Genomic DNA, 15653 nt, shown 5'->3' with positions numbered 1-15653 from the left:
CTGCCAGCCCGAGGGAGGGGCAAGGACACTGGGCCCGCTGGAGATGTTGTTTCCTCTTTGTTTTACACACAATGCCCAGAAAAACATTTTGATGATATGTAATTAGGCCAACATAATAGAGTCTAAGAAAGCAGTCAGTCTCATTTTAGACAACTTTGGCTTTCATAATGTTCAAAGAGAGTGCATTAAAAAAAAAAATAAAAGCTCAGTTCTCAGATGTGGAAAAGGGGGCAGATGACAATGCACGCAGTGCAGAGGAGGCTTCTGTTGCAACACTCTTCACCCACCCTGCAGTTAATTCACATTGTTGGCTAATTTTCTCTACTGAACAAGAAAGGCAACACACGCTGCAGCCCTTAGAGGGCCCAACAAAATAATAATAATGTTATTATTTGAGATCCACTGTCTGCAAAAATGGCCTCAGTGATTATCTCCCTGTATCCAGGCCTCTTCACAACAGAACACTGCAGTTCCACCCCTACAGAGGTAGAGTCCAGGCTGGTCTTGTGATTTGCTCTGACCAACAGAATATAATAGACGAGACATTAAGAGAGATCTGAACCTAGGTCTCCAGGAAACTAGCAGACATGAGAGGCACCATCTTGGACCAGGTAGCTGCCAGTCAACCCGGCGACCACAGAAGCCTGAGTGAGCCCAGCTGAGATCAGTCAAGCCTAGATCAGCAGGATCACCAAGCTGACCTGTCACAAGCAACAGTAAAGGTTGTTATTTTAATTCAAGAAGAAGCGAACTGACATATTATTATTCTAGGAAGAGACGAATGCCCAGGCAAATCCCTAGGAGGAAAATCATAGTGAAAGTCACCTTGTCTGATTTAAATGAAATAAAACGCAGTAGCTACTACTGAAGGGAACTCAGTGTTGCCCATTTTTCTTCACACTTAAAGCTGCCACACCGAGCCCTCATTTCCTCCTCGCCAGACACACTGTGATCTTGTGTTACCTCTGTAGCCCTAAAGTCTAATTTATGATAACCTACGGTGAAGCCCAGCACTGCCACCAGCATACCCTGGGAGGGACAGATAAAAACCCCCACTGGGGAAGACCATCCTAGCTCGAGACACTGCCCTGGCTTCTCCTTAAGTCCCACGCACACCAAGCTGGCAGGAAAAAGCAGACCTGCGCATGGAAGATAACACTCTCCCAGGTTCTAGGAAGAGGGTGATCTGGTCCTGGTCTGTGCAGTGCGTCTGAAGTCACACGCTCGGAAAGCAGAAAGGGGTTGAAGTCACATACTCGGAAGGTGGAAAGGGGAAAGGGGTTGGTGGGCGGAGGGACAGGAGACAGGATGCCAGACATATTATCCGACCTGTGCGCCTGCCTGGGCAGAATGAGGACCCCCGAGAGGTGCTGGGGCTCAGGCCACGCGGGAGGGGATGAGGCAGGAAGTTTGGAGGTTCAGGAGTGACGGCTGGGGCGGGCGCTGACCACTAGGTGGGACAGATGCCCCTGCAGTCCTGAGCGCAAACAGTTAAGCGGCGCAAAGCTGTCACCGCCTGTGGGCTGCTCGGCAGAAGCTGACATTTCACAAACACACTGACGGCATCGGGGGTGAGCGTGTCCTCCCCGGCAGGCTCGGGAACAGCTTTGTTTGATAACAATTAAACACGAGACATTTTCTCCATCCAGGGACCTGCCAAGTCCCTCCCACTCGCTTTTCCGAGCGAGGCAATTAGACTTCCTGGGAGTAAATGGGATTTGCCACTTTATGACTTTTTCCTTAGGTAATTGGTGGTGAACGAAGAAGCACATTTTTAACCTTTCTTTTCTTTCCTTTTTTTATTTTTTTCTTCCTTACCTACTACCTAGAAAGGAGAGGATTTAAAGAGAGCTTTCCCCCGGTATAGAATGAAAAGGTATTTACTTTGGAGTAGGGGCTGGAAGTTTGTCAGCAAAAACTCTAGAACTTAAAGCTGCATCAAAGTTATCAGCTTCATCGACAGTAGGTTCCTGACACCTGACTCATAATAAAAAAACTCGAACCCAGAACCCAGAAGATGTCTCTGAGTAAAGGTTGGTTCAAAATCTTAATAGAGGAGGAAATGGAAGTTAAAGGGTTATCCCACTGTCACCGTTCGAGCCCCACAAAGCACGGTGCGTTGCGCTGTACCAGCCTTGGGCTGAATCTGAAAAGAAAGTGGGTAAGACTTGTGACTGTAGGACGCACAGCACTTCTGGTTTCTCACCCTGACTTTCTCCACCTGGTAAATTCAACGTGCCACAGTCCCGCACTGGCATCTGGTCAATACTGTCTCCAGTCAATATTCTCCTGGTTGCGACCCAATTATTAGTGTCTGTTGCTATGGTTACCATGATTCTATCTCGACCTTCTCTCCTCCTGCTCCCTTCTCCCTCAAGCCAAATTATGTTGCACTAATCCCACAGCATGTTCTCTGAGGACCCTGCTCCTGCTAAGTGTACTTCCAATAGGGTTTCTGAGATGCTAGAAACTACCAACAGGAATATATAACCTTCAGGACATGTCAAATCCCTGTGTTCAGTGTACCCCATCACCATGAATATTTCCATTCTCTCTGGCTCCCTGGTCCACTGTAGCAACACTGTTCAACCTTTTTCATCTCATAGCGCACATAAACTAATTACTGAAATTCTGCGGCACACCAAAAATTATTTTTTGCCCATTTGACAAAAAAAAAATAGGTATAATTTGGATTCATTCACACCGGACTGCTACTGTTGTGTCGGCTGTTGTCCTATTTCTATTTGACACTCTAAGGGAAGAGAGGTGAGTGCCCCTGACTAAAGAGCCAGGTACTGCATGTTTTAAAAATTCTTATGGCACACTGGTTGAAAATCGCTGCTCTACAATCTAGGGATAAGCCCACCAGAGCCTGTAACAGATGCATCTGGGGTTTCCATCACCATCTGGACTGTGACTCACCACAGGATGAGCTGAGGAAGAAAAAACAAAGTCAAGAAAATTAAACTGGTCTCAGAGAAATTGGCCAACTCTATTTGGGGTCAAAATGAGTGCTCAAGAGCTGCCGAGTGAATGCATTTTTGGGGTAGGTTCTGCCACCACTGTCTTATAGTCTCAAAGCCTCATCAAAATTGCTGTAAACCACATCCAACGTTGATGAGACACAAGTTTACCATTAAAAGTGTGAGTTAATTTGCTAGGATAATGTGATACCATTCTCGGGGGCATTTCCTATGTGGAAGTTGAAAATATATTCATGTATGAGAATTAAACACACAGAGACATACGCTTGTCATCAACTACTAAGGCTGTTCTAGCAAAGATTACCTGGTAAAATTTCAAACTGGCCATACCCAAATTCATCCACTCCCTGCATCTGTGCCTCTGCAGCATGTTGCAGACTGTCCTATTGAAAAATAGTGTCTACTTCTCCACCTTTTGAATCTGAACTTGATTTTGTGACTTTTTTTGGCCCATGGGATACTGACAAATACGATGTACATTGAGGCTCCTGTGACTGCCATCCTGTGAAGAAGCCAGCTGGCCTACTGGATGTTAAGATACTCAAGGCACTATTGTCCCAGCCAATAGCCAGCCATGTGAGTGAAGTCACCCTTGGTCATCCAGCCGTCAGCTAATGCATGAGAGAGCCCAGGAGAGATCAGCTAAGCCACTTCAGTGTAGAACTATTCAGCCAACCCAAAGAATCATGAGCTAAAGAAATGGTTACTTAAGGCTATAAAAATTGAAATGGTTTGCTTACGTAGCAAAAACTGATATAGACTGGAAGACAAAGTCTACTTGCTTCTTTCAAAGTGACTTTGTCCGTCTACGAAGGTGACGCTGAAGAATCTTGTGTCCAAATAAATACAGCCATGCCTTCATGATGATCCCCACTCCTCACCTTCTTGCCTAATGCCTCCTTCTGAATAGCATCAAGAGTTGTCAAGGTGATATCCAAAGTAAAATTAGCTTTGATGGATAAAAATTAGCTAGCTTAAAAATGTATGAACCTTTATTGATTTTTTTTTTTTTTAGAGAGAAAAAGTGAGAGAGAGAGAGAGAGAGAAACATTGATCAGTTGCCTCTCATACATGCCCCGACTAGGGACCAAACACTGTTGACTCATATTAAATTCTTTTCCATTAGAATGGCTGTCAAATCACGTATTCTCCATCCTATACTATTCATATTTTTAACTTAAATGCAATTGATCTTTTTGATACTTAAATGTATCCCTACTGCATTTTATTGGGCTGGTTTTGATAAACTAATAGATAATGAGATTGGAAAGTATTTAAGAAGTCAAGGAAGTCTAGTCAAAAAAGGAGCTGGATTAAGTAAGAAATTTTCAAGGTTTTATTTTCCTTTTTTTTTTTTTTTTAAGTAGTGGGGTGCTTTCCATAAACATCAACTGTAATCTAATTTAGAAACCCACCATGTGAAAAGAGATTATAAAATAGTAGCTCTTGTTGACACTGGCATGTGTGGGTTGTTCAGAATCTTCCCTGTTCCCCACTCTCAAACATGTCCTGACCCTCTTCTCCCCATGCTCAGCTAGAATGTTTCTGTGGAGCCCAAGAGCATCCTTGTTCTTTAGATCCTGATGGCCACCCAGTGCACTCCATGGCCTCCCAAGCTCTGGGTCTCCCACAGATCCACCACCTTCTAGATCTCTGCACAAGCCACTGAAGAAAATGTGAAACAGGAAAAAGCATGGGATGGCATCATAGGGACCATAAACAAAGACCTCCCTTCAATTAAAGCATGTCCTTGCTGAGTGTAGCTCCTCAACCACGCATAGGCCCTTCCTTTAGTTTTACTAAAATTCCTGGCCAAGTGAATTTAAAAATGAACTAATTCCAAGGAATGACAATAAATGATCACTACAAGAACATCTGCCAATCCTCTATACTTATTGACTTAGTACACTAAGTTCTTCTTGGAGAACCATTTGCCCTGTCTTCATCTGTGGCTCCCAGACCATCTATGCATTTAAAAAGTTCTTATAGGGGGCCACATGAGAAGAAATGCAGGCAGTCCCCAAGAACAAAGACCCTGGCTCACAGGCAGCAAGGAAACAAAGACCATAGTCCTACAACCACAAGGAACTGAATTTGGCCAACAACCTGAATGAACTTGGGAGTAGACTCTTCCCCCAGAGCCTCCAATAAGGAACGCAGCCCTCTCAACACCTGGTTTCAGCCTTGTGAGACCCTAAGTAGAGGACCCAGTTGAGCCCAACCGGTCTTCTGACCTATAGAAACTGTAAGATAATAAATTTGTGTGCATCTGTTTAAAGCTCTTATAGAATCATTTCCCACTGTTCTAATCTCAGGCACATTGGGAAAACCCAAAGATCAAGCTCTTCTTATCATATTGAGGGTTGTCTCCTTCTTGTCATTCTGTGGCATGCACTGTAGGTTTCTAAAGCATATTATTTTTAAAAAATTTGTCACAAGATTCTGAAACGTCACAATTTCTTTCACCTTCCCTTCCTCTGCAGCAAAGCTCTAAATTTAACATGCCCCATGGTCTTCACTCAAACACACACTTGCCTCTTCCCTCTCATCAGCTTTAGAAGATTCCTGGTGATTTAGGGCCTTTCACCACCCTCAGGAAGCTTGACAATGAAGAGAAATTATTTATGGGTGTGGAAAGGCCAGGGGGGGTGAGCATTCATTTTTAATGACTGCACTCCTTCCCCCCAGTTAAAGGAATCAATCCTTCCTGCCTGAATTTCCTCCATTCATCATGTTTTCACAGTGGCTGACACATAGTAGGAACTTAATATTTATTTGTTGAATAATTTTTGAAAAGGTCCAACTCATTTATATACTAAATTTTGTACAGGAAGTGAAATATGGGTGTCTGAGAGAACAGGACCATTGAGATTATGGAAGAAAAAAGATAGAGATTAAAAGTCAAATCCTTCCTTTTGTCACCCTACTATCCAAGCTGTCACCAAGTTAAAGATGTATTCTTTAAAATACCTCGGGGAGCATCCCCTACCTTCCTACTTCCACTCAGTGGCAAACAATGTTGGGTGTCAAAGCCACCAGGCACTTGCCAGCCCAGGTCCCCCCTTCCTAGCTGACACCCTTTCCAGCCCCAGCTAATCATGATCCTTGACAGAGACATGGGTCTGTCACCCAGGCCTGGTCAATGGGACTCAAGGAAAACTCTGCTTGGAAGTTTCTGGTAAAGGTTTTACTTGCTAATATAAAAAGGGTACACAGCAGGAGAGGAACCCTGTTCTTATAATCTGTCATCATGTTCACATGAGACTCTTGCAGCCACTCTGGGCCTAGGATCATGAGGAGAGACCTGACTGATAAGCTGAGGACCAGAATGCAGGAAGGTGACAGCACTCGGGTCCCTAATGATGTCCTTTAAGCTGTTGAAAAAGCTGCCTCTGCAACCACTCCACCTTCCTCCAGACTTCCTCCTCGGTGAAATGAGATTAAAAGTCCTTATTGTTTAAGCCACTTCTAGTTGGATATTCAGCTATTGACCGTGGAGAGCATCCTAACCAGTACCCATGACCACCATCTCTATTCTCTCACCTTGGGCCCTCATCCCTAGGCTTTTCCCTGCTTTCCCCCATTCCAGTCCAGCTCTCCAAACACACATCATCACTTCACTCTAGAATAAAGGTTGAAGGCAACTAAGGAAATCAGTTGTAGGGACTGCAGGGACTGATGTGTGTGGACGTACGACAGAAGGGAGGTTCCTGGCCCTCCAGGGATGCTGACACAAGGGAGGCAAACCCCAAAAAGGAGGAAGGAAGTCAAACCTAGAATGAGTTCAGGTGTACCCCAACTATACACACACACACCTTTTAAAATTATTTTCAAAGCAAGAAATTTTACAGAAGAGAACATATTGAAGAGAACAGAAAGCAGAATTATTCAACTCCTATTTTACTTTCTTTTCTACAGCAGAAAATAAGTATACAAGTGGACCCATGCAGTTCATACCCATATTGTTTAAGGTCAACTGTATTTTTGACCCATGGCTGGAAATCCGCATATGCAGAGGGCCGACTTAAGTTATACTCAGATTTTCAACTGTGTGGATGGCTGGTGTCCCTAACCCCTACACTGTTCAAGGGTCAACTGCATATCTAAAGCCCAAGAAAAAGTATGGTGAGACATAACTAGATCTCTTTTAAAAATTAATTGTTAATTATCTAAGTAAAATGACTATTTCTTTATATAAAAATAATTCATATAAAGCTACCTCCCACCCTTCCATTCCAAGTCACACATAACCACCGTTATCAGGTTGATGGGTGCCCCCCCAGGCCTTTTCCCCCTGCATTTACATATATCCACAGAAAATACATCATATTGTTTTGTGAAGCTTTCTCCCCATTAGTGGCATCATGCTATTTATATCTGTATTAGTTGGAGTTTTCCCGGGAAACAAAACCAATGAGATGGACAGAGATAGAGATGCAGGTACAGATATACCTATGCCTACATGCCTATATGTATGGTGTTGGACTAAATGAGCTACTGTAGCAGACTGACACATAAAATTAACTGTCACGGTATCATTATGCAACTTTTTCCCCCCCACTTACCATTTCCTGGAATTTCTTCATCAAAATATACAGAATGGCTGCATCCCTGATAAGAATGAGCATCCTCTGTGTGACCATCCATCCCCTACTGATGGACATGCACGTTGTTTCCTTTCTCTCTATTAGTAATAACACTGAAATGATGTCCTTGTATATGCCTTCTTGTGAACAAAGAGTGTTTCTCTATAAGAGATGGACATGAGGTGTGGACTTGCTGAGTCATGGACAGGATGGGCATTTAAACTTTTTAATAGAGGTTGGCACCTGCTCTCCAAAGCACACCTTCAATTTCACATTCATCAAACCTAAATGAATTACATTGAAAGGGAAAGGTGCTCAGCCACACCATTGAGCACACTGGCGTGTCACTATCAAAGCTGAGGTGGGACACAAGGAACTGATGATCAAAGTGAAAGCACTGAGAGAGCTGCTGGAATGATCTAAGGATACCCTGGCCAGCTGGCGGACTGAGCCTGAGCTGTGATTTGCTCTGGGCTGGTAAAGGAGTGGAGGGGGCTGGGTGTCCAGCCCTGGTCCTTTCACACCAGTGGTCATTCATGGGGAAATCTCCTGTATCTCGGGAAGAAGGCAGAGAACTGCTATCTTTGGCACTAAAGGCTATGATCTCAGGACCAAAATAATTATCTTGGAGAAACTGTGGCCATGAAAAAAAATGCCAGATGGTTTAAAAAGAACAAATATTGGCTCCCTTGTTAGAGCAGGTGGTGGTGAATTCTAGATACCATAGAAATTGAAGTTACTCCCTGGCAGATCCAAGTGTTGCTTGTTACAGAGATGGTCAGAAGCCCTTGGAAATAAAGGATTGCTCCCCAGCAATCTGCAGAAGTTCATGAGGGTTAAGTAAGACCTAATGTGTAGTTGGACAGGTTATGGGACAGGTGGGTTATGCCCCAGAGTGAATTTCAATTACAGAACTGCATCTTACCAAGCCTCTCATGCGTCCTTTAGGGATAGGAGGGTGACATGTGAGATGGAATAGTAGGGCCATCTGCAACCTCTGCAGAGAGGTTTGGGTAGCATTAGAGACGGGAGGAGAGATTCCCACAGCGTGCCAAAGGACCATGTCCTCCACCCAGTCTGTACGACATTGGATAGGACAAGTGTCACCCTACACATGAAACCATTAGAGAGGCCAAAGCTGGGATGATCCCTCCAAATTCAGGATGATCCAAAATGTCTCAACAGGCTATAAAAATGGGCAGAAGCTAATAGGGTGCAGTGAGCTGGGAGCCAATTCAATAAGAGATGGAACACACAGGTAGAAGACGGAGAGAGCTGCCTACACAGCACCTCACATAACGAAATCTGCAATGAACCCCCCAAAGCCAACTCAGCCTCGAGCTGCACCAGCAGAAGCCCACATCCAGCTTTAGGGGACCAAGTGCTCGCAGGGAGCAGGCTGCTCTCCAGGATGCTCGTGCCCTTCTGATCTCAGCAACTGAGCCCATCATGTGAGTCTTAAGTGTTCCCAGACCCATTTAGGTCTGTTAGATCCATTATGATAATTATGTGTCTTAATTTAAATTATTTACACTGATAATAAGTGCAAAAGAAGTTGTTTCTAGGAAAACTAAGTAGAATGCTTTGAAGAGACTTGACAAAGGACATTTACTTAAAAATAAGAACTGTGGCTGAATTAGACGTGGGGGGGGGGGGGGCGGTGGCGAGGAACTGGAAAAGACTAGGAAGAAAATCATAAAAATAGAAGGATTCTGCAGCCAGATCCCTTTCCTGACAGTGGGGATTGGTGACAGTGCACTCTGGGTGTGGTTTAGACAAGAAAGGTGAAGTGGAATTCCAATCGGCAGACCCCAGACTCGAAAAGACTGGCAATTGGATGTGTGTTTGTATATTTTACATTAGGATAAAGTGCATAAGATATGAGTATGATTTTATTTGGCTCTTTTTAAATGACTTTTTCAATTAATCCATCAGCCACCATACCAATTGCATCAGCTAAAAGCTAAAAGTGCTTTTGCCGCTGTCTGCTGTCTTATGCTCAGTTCTGGAAGCACATTTTACAAGAAGCACTGAGGAACCTGAAGGCATTCCAGGGAATGGAGATGGGGCTCTACAGCTCAAGGGGCCCCGATGGTATCCACAGATTCTGCTGGGCTGTCAGGCCAGAGGATGTGTGCACTCAGAGAGAAGAAGGTCCCTGTCTGTCTCTCAGTCTCACTCTTGACCTATTCAGCCACATAGTATCTCCCTTTCCTTTCAAGGAATTATCCTTTCTGCTCACACTCTAGATTGCAAACTCAAAGAATCATTACAAATGCCCTATGGATGGACTTTTATCCTACCCACAATTGCCTTTAATTTTAGGCGGTAGGTTTCCAGCTGAGAAAAACACGTTTTTGCACTTAACACCTTCCTTAGCCCTTCCCTAGCTTTTAGAACAAGATCAAAGCAACAGGGAGAGGATCCTTCTAATTGGTGATACCAAGTGACCAATAAATGAAAGTAGTACTTATGATATGCCAAGTACTATGTTCACAACTTTTTAATGTATTATCTCTTTTAATTCTCATCGACTTTGAGAGGTCGTTACCAGTGTCCCCATGTACACAGTTGAAAAATGGAATCACAAAGAGGGGGTGGTTTACTTTTCATACACATACTCAGCTGGGAGAAACAGAGCCACGATGCTCACACGCCAGACTCTAGAATCTACGTTCTTTCCAACAAGTAGCACTGTTCGCAGAACTGTGAAGAGCAAGGCAGGTTTTCCTGTGAAAGAGTGTGTGTATCTCAAAACAGGGAAGCAAGGAAGATGTGGCTGAACTTGGATGGCACCTCTGCCATCTGCTAAGAATATTAATACTCACAGGAGTAAAGAGGCAGGGAAGGGATGAGTCAGTGCCAACTGTGAGAAAAGAGAGAAAGCTGGGCAGAGATGTTTTGTGGTCACAGTTGAAGAATTGTGTACATAGGGTGACCTGGAAGGACAGTGGTTGCCAGAAAAGCAGGATCAACCACAAGCTAATAGGAACCTGCCCAGTGCTTGAGTAGGAAAAAGACCTTCCCCACAGGCCAAAAGGGTGGGAAGAGGGGAAGTAGCTGGGCCTCGAGGGTAGCAAGTGAAGGAGCTGGACCAACCCCCACATATCTGGAGGGGCATGGGGAAGAGGGGCTGTCCGGGGGTGGACAGAGCCTCTTCAAAGAGCTGAACTGTGGTCAAACCTGCCCTGGACTGGACACGTCCGGGCAGTGCTAGTAACCCAGCTGTGTACATGTGGTTCCTCTAAGGCTGGATTCTCAAAGTGGGCTGAAAAGGAAACTGGGGAGAGAGCCCGGGTATCTATTTGTGTTTAAAAAGCTCTCCAGGTGATTCTGGTACCAGCTCAATTTTGAGAACGTTGGTCTACCCTTGGGCTGAACCAAAAGGCCTGCAACCCGATTCAGGAAGTTATCACTGGATGCCTTGGAGAACAAAGATGACCATCCCCAGACCAAGAAGCTCAGAGTGAAGGGAGGAAAGTGGATAAATAAAAATGAGTGTAATAGGAGCCCAATAGGCTCATGTGCAGAGAGTTATGGGAACACAGAGGAAGGGTCTTTAACCCTGAAGGAGTCTGAAAGGCTTCCTGGAGGAGGTGATCACTGAGCTGATTCCTGAAAGAGAAACCATTAGGGGTATAGTCTTCCCCAGAGAGATCTCCTCTCCTTTTCCCCTTGAGAGGCTGGCGCGGCTAAAACGGACAGCTGTCTCCTTCCACTGCGGGAAATTTGGGGACGCTCCACAGACACCGGACGGAAGAGCAAGTCTGGAGACTTGAGCAGGGAACACTGGTGAAGAACATCAAAACCATCAATCCAGTTGTCATCACTATCCTGAAAATTGAGAAACTCTTTTTCTGCCTAGCTGGATGCCAGCCACACCTGTACATTATAATTTGAAATGTGATGAAATAAAGGCCCATCCAGTGGTATGCTGGTAAACCATTACAACTGGCTCTCCATGGAGGAAGAACTCTAATTTCTAGAGCTGCCAATCTGGCTGAATTTGTCACTGAATATGGGATTGGGAAGAGACATACAGAACTGGTTTTGTAAGCCGGAGCTCACCACTGGGCTTTCACAGGTCTTTAAAATCCTATTTCATTCCCAAAGACTCCTGAGGAAAAAGCCAAAGTGTGTGTGTGTGTGTGTGTGTGAGAGAGAGAGAGAGAGAGAGAGAGAGAGAGCGAGTGTGTGTGTTTGTGTGTGTGTGTGTGTGTGTGTGTGTTGGTGGGGTTGGGGACAGGGGACAACCACAACAAGACACAAAACTAATATCACCAAATAGATTAATGCACAAACATAAGAGGTCAAGATGGAAAAATTCTAACATTTGAGACAGAAAGAAAATTGACAAACCTAATGAAAACCAATCTGCAATTCCAAGAAAAGTTTCTGAATAAATGTTACTCTTTTCTGATCTAACTTTTTAACCCATCAGATTGACCCCTTCACATTAAAAAGACAAATGGCCTTATTTATATCTCCCTCCAACAAACATTTTGTGCAGTATGCATGCATTCCAGTCACCCATCAAGGGCACGGTTAGTTTCAAAGACTAAAGAAGACAAATCACTGGGGAATCCTTTCCGTCGCTCCTTTCACCACAGAAACCTGGTGAGGGTGGCATCTGTACTGTCTTTTAGACACTGGTTCTTAACACTGACTGTGTATCAGAATCCCCTGGAGTGCTGATGAAAACACAGACCCCTGGAGCCCAACCCCAGAGTTTCTGGTTCAGTAGATCCAGGTAGGGCCTAAGAATCTGCATTTGTAATGACTTCCCAGGTGGTGCTGATGCTGCTGGAACTGGGACCACCCTTTGAGAACCACTCTCTTACATGATTTTGGATCACTGCCATCAAGTCATCTTTCTTGAGGAAACCACAATTCTCTCCCTTACCAGCCATTTTTATGTATAGACAATGAGAGATCGGACACCCCCTCCATGGCCTGCCAGTCGCTTCTGCACATGCATCTGCTTTGGTGCAGGCGTGCCTGGCCTGCTGTTACAACCAAGCACTGAGAGCACACTGAGTGTCGAAGCTGTTTTAATGGGGTCCTCAAGAGCTTCAACTGCTCCCCCTGTTATTTCATCTTTCACCGCCACCTGGGACTTTACCACGTGCGGTGGGCTGGGTGAACCGCACTGCCCCCCTTATAGGTGAGGGAGTTTAGGGTCCCAAGAGGGGACTTGACCTGCCCTTGTTGGACTGTGCATTTTAGACTGAGCCTCACTTCCTTTGTACCCCATTTCCAGTTAGGAGCCCACTGGGACCAAAATCAGGTGGGAGTAGCAGGTGGCGTCTGATCGCAAACCAGGCCATCAACTGATTCCTTACTTTCCTCACTACATATGCTCTCCGGACTCCTTGCCTGGCTCTAATGGGCCCTGGATGCTGTTTTTGGAATTCCTGTTTCTCACTAGTACAATTTTTCTTTGTTCTCTGTTGCTGTCACACTTGCAAGCAGCTACTTCCTGTCACTGCTCAGGTTCAGGTAAGCCCCAACAGTGCTCCCCACTTCATTGCTGAGGGCTTAAAGGCTGGGTGACGGTGTCCTTGGGGCACCCCACCCCAGCAGCCAGGTGAGGGAGCCCCCTCCAGGGCGTACTTCCCAAGGACACAGGGGTGTGGTGAGCGTGTCCTCTCCACTGTCTGGTGGGAGAGCCCAGTGTGGCAGGGGCCCCTCAGAGCGGTATGACCCGTGTTGCTCTGAGGGCCTGCTGGAGGGCACCCGGGAATCAGTCCCCTATGTTCAAACAGCTTCCCCCTTTACATCCCATTTGCCGGGTGGACAAGAGTAGAGCCTAAAAAGTCCATGCTTCCATAGCTGGAGAAGTGCCTTTAAAGTACACACCAGAGGCTCTCAGAAATAAACCAGCTCTCCCAAAGTCCCAGAAAAATGTGGCTTGAGGCATTCCTCCGCCCACCGCAGTCTGGCGGCCTGATGGGTCAACATTTCTCAAAGACACCCTTCAGCACTTAACGAGTAACATTAGGCCAGGGACCTAACCTCTCTGTGCCTCGTCTGTAAAACAGGAGCAGTGACAGTGCCCACCTCGTGGGCTTATTGTGAAGATTAAGCGAGCACCTGCACGTAAGTTCCCTCCGAGGATGCCTGGCGGAGGAAGCCACAGCGTCTAGCTCCAATAACGATGCTGCTCTTATCATTACAGAGGCCACCAACTGTGTGTTTGCCTCATTTATGTCACTTAGAGTTCTCAGTTACATGCAAATAAATGAAAGAAGAATCCCTTTCCACCAATGGGTCCAACACGCAGTGTGTTTTTCCTGCAGGAAGGGAGGGAACCGTGGGGCCCATCCCCCAACATGGTAAAAGAGGGGCATGGGAGGACCGAAGGGGTCTTTGAGGGGCCCACCAGGTCAAACTGCCTTTCAGAGGAAAGCCGCAGCTGAGCGGCAGCCAGGGGCAGATTCAGCAAGTGAATAAAACCGCCTTGGAACAAAAGAAGCACCCCTGCCAATCCCACACTTACTTCCAGGACCGTCCATTGTTCGACAACAATAGCATCATAGCCCGGCATGGTTTTGCTATCTTCTGTGGAAACAGCTTCAAAGATGAATACTCCATCTGTCAGGCTGTGTAAGGAATCTGTTGAAAAAAAGAGAAAAAGGGGGGGAATCTGTAAACCGTCTGTGGCAGAAGCCTTACAAGCAGCAAAAATTTTCACTGCATTCATTAATAATCCCAATCAGAACATCTTTTCAGCATGTTAATTAAAGAAAGCACGCACAGCCATAGAGTCTAGCCCCATCAGAATGAATGAGGCTAATTTACCTCGCAGTTCTGAATAATATCCTTGATTTTATGAGCCCAAATTTCATTGTTAGCAATCACCATTTGATTTCACGCGTTTACCTTCCTTTCCACGCTCCAACGTCAGGATGCGCTGGGGAGAACTTATTCAGGGCAAAACACAGTCATTTAGAGACAGTTTTTAGAAGAAAACTATATTTAGGTGAGAGGGTTTTTTTTTGTTTTTTTTTAAAGGGGGGATAGATGTAACACACCAGATCTGAGCTTGTCAGACGCATTCTAGGTGCGCTGATTCTTGGAAGCTCCCAGGATGTGGGCTGCTATACAGACAACTCTTTAGGCAGCTCTTGTCAAGAAAAGGAATTTGGGGGAAGGGGGAGTTTTCCCAAGTGATTTATCACTGAAAATGTTACCTTGGGCATCGCTTTAATCAATGTACCAAGTTCTGAGTTCTGTACAATTCAACAAATGTACACTACACATACATCATGATTCAAGACTGTCTTGGGCAATAAACGTATAAAGAAAATTACAGCAGGGTCCCTAGCCCCACAGAAGACATTAAGGGAGGAGTTTTCTGCCTCTTTTTTCGTTAATAGCTCCTAATGCCCTAGATTCATTTAGATCAGAGATTGTGGGAAAGAGGACTGGACTTAGCAAGTGGTTTGGGTCCATGCATTATCAAGAGCAGTGATGTGACCGCTTTCAGGGACTTGGTCTCTAATCTGTGAAATGTTGTGGTGGACAGACAATCCTTCCTGTTCCCTAGATTCTACTCTACAAATCACTGCTCAGTCAGACTGTTATGGACTGAATTGTGCCCCCCAACTCCCATCTCCACCACAAATTCTATGTTGAAGCTCTAACCTCCAAAGTGGCTGTATTTGGAAATAAGGCCTTTAGGGAAATAATTGAGGTCATAAGAGTGGACCCTAATCTGTTAGGTCTGATGTCCTTATAAGAAGTAGAACAGACACCAGATCCCTTCTCCAGTCCTTGTACAGAGGAAAGGCCATATGAGGACACAGGTAGCTAGCTGTCTGCAAATTAGGAAGAGAGGTCTCACCAGAAACTAAATTTGCCAGCACCTTGATCATAGACTCCATTTCAAGTAAGATCCCCGTAAGTTAATCAATACCATGCTCCAGTTTTTATTTGTTCCCTACCCTGACAGTCTGTTATCAAACAGCCTTAGCAAAAGTTCTAAGCTTGTCTCACTCATCTGCTCTGCTAAAAAGCTCCCCCTACGTGTTTGTTCAATGCCCTCCTAAGAGACATTTTACAAAGGTGACCAGGGAAGAAC

At 45.2% G+C, this 15653-nt stretch overlaps 1 protein-coding gene across 1 annotated transcript in view; it reads right to left on the bottom strand.

Moving 5' to 3' along the window:
- RFTN1 (raftlin, lipid raft linker 1) overlaps positions 1 to 15653 on the bottom strand; it is a 167549-nt gene that overhangs the window by 18750 nt on the left and 133146 nt on the right. Inside the window, exon 7 of the mRNA XM_016209276.2 lies at positions 14070 to 14185. Within this exon, the coding sequence (XP_016064762.2) occupies positions 14070 to 14185 (116 nt within the window). The remainder of the gene's footprint in view (positions 1 to 14069; positions 14186 to 15653) is intronic.

This window comes from Miniopterus natalensis, chromosome 15, assembly GCF_054644295.1.
Source record: "Miniopterus natalensis isolate mMinNat1 chromosome 15, mMinNat1.hap1, whole genome shotgun sequence".
Classification (NCBI taxonomy): Eukaryota; Metazoa; Chordata; class Mammalia; order Chiroptera; family Miniopteridae; genus Miniopterus; species Miniopterus natalensis.
The sequence above is the reverse complement of the archived record's forward strand: the minus strand, read 5'-3'. Positions and strand labels throughout refer to the sequence as shown.